Here is a 12,362-nt window from a genome sequence, read left to right as displayed (position 1 = left end):
CGTCAGATTTCTTTAATATATAAGCACGAGGTTGATAGCCTTTCTTAAATTCGCTGATCCCCTTATACATGTCCCGAATATTTTTATTTTTACTATTATCTTCAAGTTCCTTAATTTTAGCTTTCAAAAAATCCCGTTTCTTTGTTCTAAAAGTTTTGGAAGTTTCCCGCCTGATATCTGCGAAATTTTGTGTAGTTATTTCATTCGGATTTTGTAGCCACCGTAATTTTGCCTGTTTTCTCTTCTCTACTAGTTTAATGCATTCTTGGTCGAACCATGGTTTGTTCCTACGTATTTTCGCGTGTCCCAGTTTTTCTATTGCTGAACTTTTAATGCTATCTCTAATTTCAATCCAAGTATCCTCAACACTAGTGCACTCCGAGTCTTCTAAAACCGAGAATCTATTCGAAACTTCAATCTGGTATTCCTCTCTTACCTGGCTCTCTTCTAATTTCTTTAAATTAAATCTCTCCGTTTTCGGACATTGAGTATTACCTTTATTCAACGATAATCTCTCAATCACAATCAGCCCCTCTAAACGACCGGACGTCAATTATGCTAGATTGTCTTCTTCTATCTACTAAAACGTGGTCAATTTGATTATGTGTTTTTCCGTCTGGTGATGTCCAAGTGTATTTATGAACGTCGCGATGTGGGAATTTTGTACTCTTCACGATTAGGTTTTTGGATGTTGCAAAGTTTACGAGTCTAACACCGTTGTCATTACTTTCCTTATGCAAACTTTCGTTCCCTATAATCGGTTTGAAAATATCCTCTCGTCCTACCTTCGCATTGAAATCCCCTAATAGAATCTTCATATGGTATCGCGGGAGTTGGTCAAATATCCGTTCCACTTCTTGGTAAAAACTATCTTTTATATCGTCACCCTTATCTTCAGTTGGAGCATGTACATTTAAAACAATAATATCACACCACCGTCCCTTAAGAGTAATAAAAGAAAGTCTGTCAGTAACAAATTCAACCCGTTTAATTGCTGGTAATATTCGTTTGTGAACGAAAAACTCTGTTCCTAACTGGTGATTTTTATTTCCTTCCCCGTAAAAGAACGTAAAATTTCCGGAATTCTCAGATCCATTTCCTTCCCACCTAACTTCCTGAACTCCTACTAAGTCCATCCTGTATTTCTCTAACTCACTCGTTACAGATTTTAACGCGCCTGCCCTATAAAGACTTCTAATATTCCATGTTCCAAATGTCATGTCCATTTTCTTTGGCTGATGTCGTGCCAAGTTATCAGTCCTTGTCCGAGGCTTTTGTGAATGTTTCTGAACAAGTGCCTTTTTTTACAGGATGAGGGTGTTAGCCTTACCCAAACCCCCAAGCTGGAGGACCACTCCTAGTCGTCTGTCCGCGACTGCTTATTCAGTATATTCGCAGCTAACCTCTATATCTAGAGGCCTTCTCCTCGATCCGCAACCTGAGGACGCGCCATGCCGTGGTGACAGGAACCCACGTTACACGGATATATATATATATATATATATATATATATATATATATATATATATATATATATATATCCTAGAATTAACTCCTCGAATTAATTCTGATACCAATTGACCTATCTTCTTTCTATTATTACTTTTTTGCCAGTTGACATTCCCTACAAGATCTCACATATTCCTTAATCTCAGGTATAACACCCTCCCAGGTGAATCTAGATCACACTTTTCCTATACATTTATTAATCCCACAATGTGCTAATGACAAGCCTGGCTTATGATAGAGTTCTATAATAGATTTGGTCAAAGCCATAGGTAAATAAATTTTATAAGGGTTGTGAACAGATCTAGTTTTCTTACACAATATTCCATTGACCATTTTATATTCTGGTACATCTTCCTTTTTCTTAATCTTATCAATAATACTTTTCATTTCCTGATCTTCATTTTGAAATTCTTCTATAGATTGTCTTGTAAAAGGCATACTCCAAATATTCACAAATAGCTTATTAATTATTTCTTCATTTAAAGTAGGATCCTCTATGAACTCTTCAAACTCATTTTTATTGTGCAATCTAGAAATGAAATCACTCGGAATATTCAAAACGCTAGGTGTATGTTTCTCTGTAAAACTAAATTGAAACAAACGATACAATAAACTACCATATGGCTTTAATCTTTTCAAATTACGTAACGCATAACTTAACCCCATGTTATCTACTTTTAATTCAAAAGGTGCATGAGAGAGAAAAGTTTTAAATCGTTCCACAGTTTCCACTACAGCCATTAATTCAAGCAGGAATATGGGTTTATTTACGTCATGTTTCCTCAAGCGTCGACTATAAAACCCTACAGGAACTTCTTCCCCTTTTTCGTTTAATTCTGAGATCATTCCTCCTACGGAGGTTAGTGAGGCATCACTTGACAGGAAAAATCTCTTATTGAGGTCTGGTAATTTAAGAATTACGTGACTTTAAAATATCATTTTAATATTACTCAAGGCAGCTTCCTGCTCATCTCCCCATCTAAATTCAACCTTCGGGCTCCTCAACTTATTCAAAGGGTCCATAAGATCTTGAAAATTAGGAATAAACTTGGCAAAATACTGAAGAAATGAACATAAGCTAATTAGAGCTTTCCTATTCCTCGGAGAAGGTAATTTTTAATTACTTCTATTCTAGATGGATCCATGTAAATATGGCCATTTTCTATTATATGCCCCAAATAAGAAATCTTTCTTTGAAAAAGGGCACATTTATTGAATGACAATGTAATGTTACTTTCTTTAAAAATCGTAAAAATTTCACTAACGAGCTTTTTATGACTTTCAATGTCTGTTGTGTAAATCACTAAATCATCTGTATAACAGGTAACACCTTTATCCTTAAGATGATACAACAATTTTGTGATTAATTTACTTAAAGCGAACGATCCGCTTGCTATACAGAAAGGGACATACCTATATTCGTATAACCCACGATGAGTAAGAAATGTAGTATATTTAATTGAGTCCTCATGTAACTTTATCACGTGATATGCATGATGAATATCTAGTTTAGAAAAGTATTAACTATTGGATAACTCACTCATGATATCCTCCATTCTCGGGGTATACTGAGAATTTAGTAACATTTTTTTATTATTTTTTTGATAATTAACGATTAATCTCTTACTGATATCTTTATTCCGCACCAAGAAAGAGGTAGAGGCATATGCATTATCACTTTCTCGAATAATATTCTGTTTCAATAGGTTATCCAATATTTTATCCATTTACTTTTGTGCGACCCTGCTTATTGGATAAGCTTTTCCTCTTACCGGCTGGTCATCATTTAATATGATCTGATGACAAAAATTAGGCACCTCTCCTATGTGTTCTTCAAATATATCTTTAAATTGATTCGCTAACTCATCTACATAATGTTGTAACCCACTATCTAATTCTAGAACTTTGGGGTCAACTAACTTTTGCCTAGTTCTTAACGAATCGCTACCCTTAAGTTTAGCTTCCGTACTGACATTTAAAATAGAATCCGGGGACAAATGGTCAATTTCGTTTTCATGGAATGACCCTTCATGTGTTTCTCCTCTCTCAACTATTTGTAACCTTAGCTTCTCTTTATGCTTTCCTTTTTTCCCTTTATTCACACCCTCCAAATGGTACGTTTCTCCTACATTCTCATTCCCCTATTCTTCGGATGGAATGAACAACTTATCATGAAAACAATCAATGGGACCAAAAGACATTAACGCATCTTCTTTTCTAATATCTGAGTTTGCTTGACTCAATTGATCAAATAAACGAATGGTCTTGTTTTCTTCCAAACCTAATACTAACCTATTACTTCCTAAATTAATAGTAACCTTTATTTGTTTTAACTCATTAACCCCTAATATAAACATTGGGTTTAGATGTTCTGCTAAATAAAATTTTATTCTATATACCCTATTTAGCAATTTCAGGGGCAGAGTAACAGATTCTTTCAACGTAACATTTTATTATCTACACCCTTAACAATAAACAAATCAACAATCACTTTGAATTTATTATTTAATGTGTTATTCCATTCTCTGAAAGCCCCAGAATTTGCCAGGCTGATAGTTGAGCAAGTGTCTACACACCCTCTTAATCTTTTTCCTAACACAAAAGCCTCTACGAAGGTACCAACACTGAATTCCTTAGTAAACTGTTCATTGCCATTTACTCCCACACTCAACGTATTATTCACAGTTTTACTTTTTCTATCATTATCTCTACTATTTTCCCCCTTTTCTTGCCTATATCCTCCTTTACTCTTGCTTCCTCCTCCAACATTCGCATTCCTCTTATCTACTAATGCAAACTATGCAACTTTCTAGATTAATTCAATGCTCTTTTCAAATTACACTTGCTTGCATAATGTGGTCCTCCACATTCAAAACATGAAACAGCTTTTTTCAACTCTTTCCTTTTAAAATTTTCCTCACTTTCAGAAAATTCATTAATTGCCTTGTAAATACTTACATTCTTTAAATGAGTCACAAATGAAAATAAATCCCTTTCAAGTTCCTGTAAAGTATCTGGAACTCGAACCCCATAAATATCTCTTACGAGTCGTGGATCTGCGCCACTCAATATAATTTCTTTCACATGAACCTCATTTAATTTCCCATGCAGTATTATATAACTATCTTTCACTTTTTCTACAAAGTGAATGGGATCTTGACCTACAGATTGTATCGTTTCAACATAATTACGTGATACAACTCTTCTTCCTAAGGAAGAACTAAAATTTTTGAACACTTTATGAGCAAGCATCAACCAATTATCACATTGTCTCATATATTCTAAGATCTTCGTACGCAAAATTCCTTTACTCTTATTTAAAGCAGCTATTACTATTGATTCATATGGATAAACATTATCCTTATTTAAACCCTATACTTCCAGTAGAAATTCAATCTACAGCAAGTCATCGCTTCCGTCACAATAATTGATTTCTTGACTTAAATTACAAAAGGAATTATTAGCAACACCTATCGTTTCCCACGTTTTGATTATTAGTAACAACTTGTTCATTCAATTTTGGAAGTCGTAAATCCTCAAAGCAGTGTAGTTCATTTCTTTGCGGTAATTCTTTGTATTCGTCAAATAATTCAGCTGATTCTCTATCGCAATGCAAAGTATTAAACATCTGATTTTCACATTCATTTAAGCCGAGTCTGTTTATATCAATATCAGGAGTAACTGACCTTGCGCACCTGTCCACTTGTGGTTCACGTTGTCTCCCTGATAACAAGTTAGGTTCGTTGAAGCAAACAGCGCCTCTAGGCATAATAAATGAATCACCTACCTTGTTAGCCGGCTCATGTCCTTGTTTTTCCGAATAGCTGTCCACTGACCTTCTGAAGATTCCTGCGTCTCCATTCGAAAAATGATTTAATACTAACTGTGGAACACGTTCCACATGTTCTTCACTATTAGCCATACTCACTTCACTAATTATTATTATTAACCACAAACTTTATATTATCACTTTTCTTTTCTTCCACACAATCCAACCAGGTAATCACAGCTATTCACACACAGCACACTGTCGTAATAGCTCTCCTCTTCTCACCACTCCAACAGCCAGACAAGACGAACCAATAACCAACATTTACGTATCTACCAAGGTGTAGCAAACTCCAACTAAAAATTTTATGCCTAGTATTTTTTTCCAATGACAATACTTGTTCACTATTCTTCCACCAAGCACAGTTTAGACACTCCCTACTAAATTCCATTTATAATTAGGGATTGGAAATTGAACTTTTGTGCCGACGTCTTGTAATAATTTAGACGCCGTTGATGCAGGGTATCAAACCCACACAAATTATTTAAAAAAACTGTCATTATAATGGAATTTGGGTGAGTGCGTTAGAAATACCAAAAGCGTGGTGACGATAGTGATTTCAAGCTTTTAATGTATTTTCACAAATATCACTAAATACATTATTACACTAATACGTGGAATGATTATATTCAAAATCACACTAGGATATAGATAATTGCAATAACTCATACAGCAATTCTGGTTATGTAATCCATCGATGAATTACGCCAAATACGGTTAAATGTTCCCTTGAATCACTCGTACTAATATATTTTGCCTCACAATAAAAGTTATTTCTCGTAACACTTTTGGAAATATTAAATAAAAGCTTCACAATCACTGATATAATTACTCAGTCTGTCAAACATAGCCATAGAAATTGCAAACTTCATTCCTAGATAATTTTAACACAAAAATAGCTCATATAAGTATTCAATTTTGGCACCTATTCAACTCCATTTGATTATGTTAGTCACTTTCAAGAAAATAGTATAAATACTTATCCAGCTTATATCAAAATATCAGAATTCACTAAATTATAAAACGTAGATGACAGAGTTCGGAACTTTCTATGATATTGCACCATTTACGACTAATAATAGGAGCATGTGCTCTCGTCGTTACATTCAATTTCCAATTACCAGAAGGTGGTCAGTTAACTACCTCCAGAAATAGTAGCTCCTATTTTAGCCACTCATTACAAGTGGCGCTAGTTTTAAACGATCTTTATTTTTTTATAATCTTACAACATACTACAATGTCCTGAAATGATTATATGGATATGTCCTTATATTGATATTATGTCCTTATATGGATATATATACAACTTTTTTTATAAATAACTTAGTCATCTTATTGCAATTATTTTATATAATTTTTATACATTGAGGAAAATAAATTTTCATAGAGAAAACTTCATCCAATCGGCAACCGAACTCACGACGTTACGATTTGAAATCCCGCTGTTTAACACTGAACTAACATGACGACCCTGGCCAAGTTACTTGTAACAAAACATAACTGAAGTTTCAAGACAGTGTCATTCTTATCCTTTACAAATTCTATGTCTTTCTCTCCTATTTCTCCTTTTAACTTTTCTAGGAATGCGAGAACTATCTTCTCCACGTTTTCTTTTATTCATTTTTTCCTACACATATCTAAATGTTCTTTTCCGCATGGGAAGCTAAATGACAATTATGTGCTGCCAAAAATACACGATTTCGAAATATGTATCTTTAAGTATTTCAATCAGTGTTGCTTTTCTCTACACTTAATAAGAAGTCTTACGTTATTTTAAAAGAAACTGGAAAACAATCTACACACTTTTACCGATTGCAAAGGTTGGATTGGAGGTTGAAACGTAGTTACTTTCTTCCAAAGATACACGAAGTTGGAATTAGAATAGCCTTGCCTCAGAACAGCAATAAATATTGCGGTCATTCTTTATGGAAAAACATGTACAAATGTTTTGCACATATAAAAGAAAATGTTTAATAATATATATCATTCTTAATATGTCATTATCATATTGTAATATACAAAAGCTTAGAAAAGTTCGGAAGTGAAGCAAAATATATATTAAGCATTTCTGAAAACATATCCGAATTTTCTAATCGTGTGTAGCAAGGTATAACTGATATCAGGTTCCCAATGTCTCCAAACCAAAGTTAATATGTTATATTGATAAAATTATGTATACTTCTGTCAAATATAGTTATCGTAATTAGCAAACATATTTGAAAACTGCTTATTAGTAAATGGAGAGCCAAATATGACTAATCTCACCTGAGTATGATGATGCTTCGTCTGAAATAAAAATAATAAATTCTTAAATGTATCACGCAACAAACCAAATTGTTACAATTCTTGTATTAATTAACATCTAAGATCGATATCAGCGTTTATGCAACAACCACATTTTTTGAGTAAAACGGGATTTCCTAGTATACGGGGATTAGTATTCAGTACCTCAAACAAAATTTCAATTTTCACGATATTATTCTTTTAAGAACATACTTTCTTCAAAAATTATAAATAAACTATTCGCACTATTTTTTAAAAGAAAATAAGGGTACCTTTACAAGATACGCTTCACCAGCACATCGATAGGACTGTTTTAAAAGAGTGTAGTAGCGTATGAGAGGGACAGTCAGGTTAGCTTCGGGTAAGAGAAGTTTGGACCTATTTTGTTAAAATTAATCGAATGTAACTTTACGTGTCTGCGTAGGCAGGGTGTCTACTGAGTTTTATTTTCAAAATTTCAGTAGAACTATTATCGAAATTCCAATACCTATTACAATGATTTTTTTAAGAAGTTCTTTAGGAATAACTACACTTTGGATGGTATCAAGTTTGCAATTGTTTGACTATCAAAATAATATTTTAGTTTTAATAAATTTAGTCAGCCTTGATTTTTCTCAAATAAAATGATCTTTTGACATTTTGAAATGGCCTCCCAACTTCCCTCATAGCCCTCCACTCCGTCCATTGCTTTAAATCTCTAATTACAAAATGTAGACAATTCTTGCTTTGGAAAAAAATAACAATCGAAATGAGTACAAAATTGTTTCTAAGATTATTAAAACAATTACAAAAATGTATTTTTGACAAATTACCAGTTTGATAATTTTTCCAGTATGTGGATCAAAATTCTAGTATTTTCAGTATGAGGAGACAGCCTAGTAAGTTGGAACGTGCGTTGTGAAGTTCACTCAAAAATAATTCTGTTTTCACAAACATGAACTGTTTTAATCGGGTTAACTGTCGCAGATGACGATCCCGAAACATAAAATTGAGGGAAAAGTGAAAATCACAAAAAATGTCATAAGACTAAGGAAAAAGATAATAAATGGGTTGATTCAAGGTGAGTAATAGGACCAAAAGCGACGTTAAATTATGGACCCTGATGGCACAATTTTCTTTGTCCTTCTTTAGTGAGCTTCTGTAAATCAAAAATTTTCTGCAGGAATTCCAAAATAAAAATAAATCAAGCTGATACTATCTCCTTTATATTACTGCGTTACATGAAGGATGGTAAATAGTTTTCCGTCGTATCCCAAGTTCGAGTTACAAATGGTGAAGTCACATTTTTTTAGAAAAACTTTTGTTAAAAAAACAAACTTTAAATATTCATGATACGATAAAACCTATTTTGTAATGAGAAGAGCTTTAAGGATTTTTTCTTTTTAATGCTGAAGGGAGTACATTTAGGATAATGTATGTAATCTGGTCTGTTCCAATATAATCATTAACCCTTAACTGTGCTGGTAAAAAAAGTAACTTTTACCTGCTGGTGGGGTACCTACAGACCCCTGGTGAAAATTAACTTTATTAATATAACAGCATTTTCATTGTATATAATATATACAGAAAATATTACACATAATCGGGGAAAACATAATTATAGTGGTCCTTGCAGGTACTTTTGTGCTATTTGCTACAAAACACTTTTGTTTTTCTGTCCAGTGAACGCGATCAAAATGCGCATCTCCTTACCTTTTTACTTGCATTTTCTTCTGCTGCTGTCTCTTTGGCTTTCTTACGTTTCTTCCCGCTCATTCTTCTTACAAGTTCTTGTAATTTCCTAAGTTAATATTTTGTTTCTCTTCTGGAAATATGAGGTTTCACTAGGGCCATACCTATCTCCTTCAAGAAGTTTCTTCTTTCAGGCAGTGATGACTTATTTCCGAAATAAGTTCCACTTGTTTTAGAAACTACTTGACTGTTTACTGCAGCTATGTTCAGAGTAACATGAAATATAACCATTGGCCATCTTCTGGTTCGAAGGACGTTGAATAGTTTGCGCATAATTCGTCCAAGCTGTCCACACCTCCTTTTGTTCTATTATAATCGAATATCGTATCAGGCTTCCCCGTTTTTGCATCAATTGCTTGATCAAAATACATACTTAAAACTGGAACAACAGCTTTTCCTTTTTTAGGAACATAAGAGCAAAGTGTACAATCTTTCGAGTGTCCAAAGATTGTTGTCTTAACTGGTCGTTTTCTGTTTGCTTTGAACATGTGCTCAATCCGGGTTTTATTCTGCTTCATTGTTCCTAACATGGTTAGCTTTTTCTCCTCAATTTATCTCTTACTTCAATCGAAGTGAACCAGTTGTCCACAGCTATATTTCTGTTCGTTCCCTCGACTGGTGATATCAGGTTCAGAACAGCTTCTGTTATAACACTAATATCTTGATTTCTGTCAGGATTCTTTCCCACGTAAACGATTGCGTTAACCATATAAAAAGTTTTTTTTAAATCACAAAGTTCTATAATTGTTATTCCGTATTTGGCGCTTTTCTTGGAAATGTACATTTTGAAACTGCATTTTGCACAGAAAGGCACTACCATCTCATCAATAGTGACGTTGTCACTGGGAACAAATTATGTCTGACAGTTACGCACAAAAGAATTCCACACATCTCTTATTGCAGCAAGTTTTTCATCTTGTTTACGTTGTTCTCTTGTTTCCGTACAATCAAAGCGTAAACACGAAAGTATGAAAGGAAATCTCGACACACCCATAGTAGAATGAAAAATATCCCTTCCAGTTCCATCTAAAGCAAATGAACTTGTCACATCCTCGTGTCCTGATTTAATCATTCCTGATAAGTAGAGAAGGCCTATGAACGATCGAAGCTCTATCATGTCAATGCCATTTGTGTACGAAGGTTTGGGATCACGAAATTTTTCACGTTTTTCTTGGATCTTCACATTTGTGTTTTCCAAAATACACCCTAAGATAACTTGTGAACAAAACAGTTCCCAACAATCAATAGTATCTCCTGAAGGAACATATTTACACAGTCTTTTGTTCCAGGTAAATGCAAAATAATAATTCACGAGCTGGTACGTTTCTTTACAGGAGCACTTTTATTCCATTTAAAACATTTATTTTTCTTTCATAGAAGAAATCAGAAACATCGTTGTTATCATCATCGAATGACGTACTGTCTTCACTTTGTTCTGAACTAGATGAATGGCTGCTTTCGATATTGTACTCAATATCTGCATTTGATTCAACATCAGATTTTAATTGGTTCTGCAGTATAGCAATGATTTCGTCTTCACCCAAGGATTTACTATGTGATATTCGTCTGCCATGTTTTCAGTATAACAACACAAATATATATGTTAAAATAAAAACAAGGAATACTTTCAGCGAAAAAGAAGTATAAATATAATCTATATAAAAAACTGACGTTACTGTGCTTCTGGGATAATATTGCACCCCAATAACGTATTATTAGTAGCAGTAAAGTCGTAACAACGTCTTAATAGCATCACATGCACAAGGGCACTGTCAAGTGAAAATACTGTGGAGGACGGCGCCATCTGCTAGCGAGAAGTAAACATGCGTAACATAATAGAGACAATGGGGTATTTTCATACCCCACCAGCACAGGTACGGGTTAAGTCCATCCTTTGTTTCTCACAGGTTTTCTCGATAACATTAATAACCACCGAAACCCAGGTCTCACATATGGCCTTAGAAAATTGCTATCGTTAGCGGGACGCTCATCAGAGCAAGAAAATTAAAACGCTTATTTTATTAATTTTTCCAACAAATCTTAGTGAAAAGGACGCTAGTTGGCAAGAGTGAATTCAGTCTTATCGCCATACACTGACTTGAAGACGACAAACTTAACTTTATTACTATATGTGTGTGTGCGTAGAACAATAACTCTTTGTTCGAAAAGTTGCTGAGAGACCTTTCTACTTCACTTCCCATGAGAACGAAAATCAGCAAGTCACCCCAAGTGTCTAAGTGGCATCTAAACTAATTTGTGATTGGGCAATTTTTGGTCATCAACCAATAGTGGACAATGTTATATTAAAGTGAGTGGTTGGTATTCAAGTGCTACACAGAACTCTAAAAAAAAACTTTAAGATATCCGGTTTTACGTGAAGTTAGCAGCGTAACACTAAAATCGCTATAAAATCTTTATTTACGCAGGACTGACGGTCTAACCTAGCAGGAACTCTAGAACTCTTTGAGTGCTACTCAGAAATTTAAAAAAAAAATATGAACATTTTAAGACTTTCGGTTTTGCGTGATGTTTTCAGCGAAACTTTAAAATCGCTATAAAATCTTTTATTACCCAGAACTGTTCGTCTAACGTAGCAGGAAGTTTAGATTTCTTTGAGTGTTACTCAGAACTCGAACGATTTTTGGTCTTACCTCAAGTCTTCAGCGGATCTTTAAAATCGCTATAAAATCTTCATTTACGCAGGACTGTTGATCTAATATAACAGGAACTCAAGAACTCTTTGAGTGCTACTCACACCTCTAAAATTATGATTTTTTAAACTTTGGTCGGCACACTTGTCGATATCTGTAATGATTTTGGTAACATTGTTTGAATTTTATTAGGCCCGTGTTATATACTTGTTCGTGACTTGCACCGATTGCATGTGTTGTCAGTAGATTGTGACGAAACATTTATTTTTCATTTATTCCGTAATTTGCCAGTACTTTTCTAAATTTTCATGAGAAACTTTAGAACTCTTCAAATGGTACTCCACCGAAAGTTTAAAATC

At 34.1% G+C, this 12,362-nt stretch overlaps 1 protein-coding gene across 3 annotated transcripts in view; it reads right to left on the bottom strand.

Annotated features, from left to right (window-relative positions):
* The window catches only part of LOC145683405 (uncharacterized), an 868,942-nt gene that overhangs the window by 706,711 nt on the left and 149,869 nt on the right, over nt 1-12,362 (bottom strand). For 2 of the 3 annotated variants that reach the window (XM_081754742.1, XM_081754741.1), the window contains exon 3: nt 7,604-7,624. The exons of the other annotated variant lie outside the window; for it this stretch is intronic. In XM_081754742.1, coding sequence (XP_081610868.1) covers nt 7,604-7,624 — 21 coding nt within the window. The remainder of the gene's footprint in view (nt 1-7,603; nt 7,625-12,362) is intronic. 3 annotated transcript variants of the gene reach the window in all.

The sequence above is a fragment of the Thermobia domestica genome, chromosome 4, assembly GCF_964235325.1.
Source record: "Thermobia domestica chromosome 4, izTheDome1.hap1.1, whole genome shotgun sequence".
Lineage (NCBI taxonomy): Eukaryota > Metazoa > Arthropoda > Insecta > Zygentoma > Lepismatidae > Thermobia > Thermobia domestica.
Note: the sequence above shows the minus strand (reverse complement) of the source record. Positions and strands in the feature narration are given on the sequence as shown.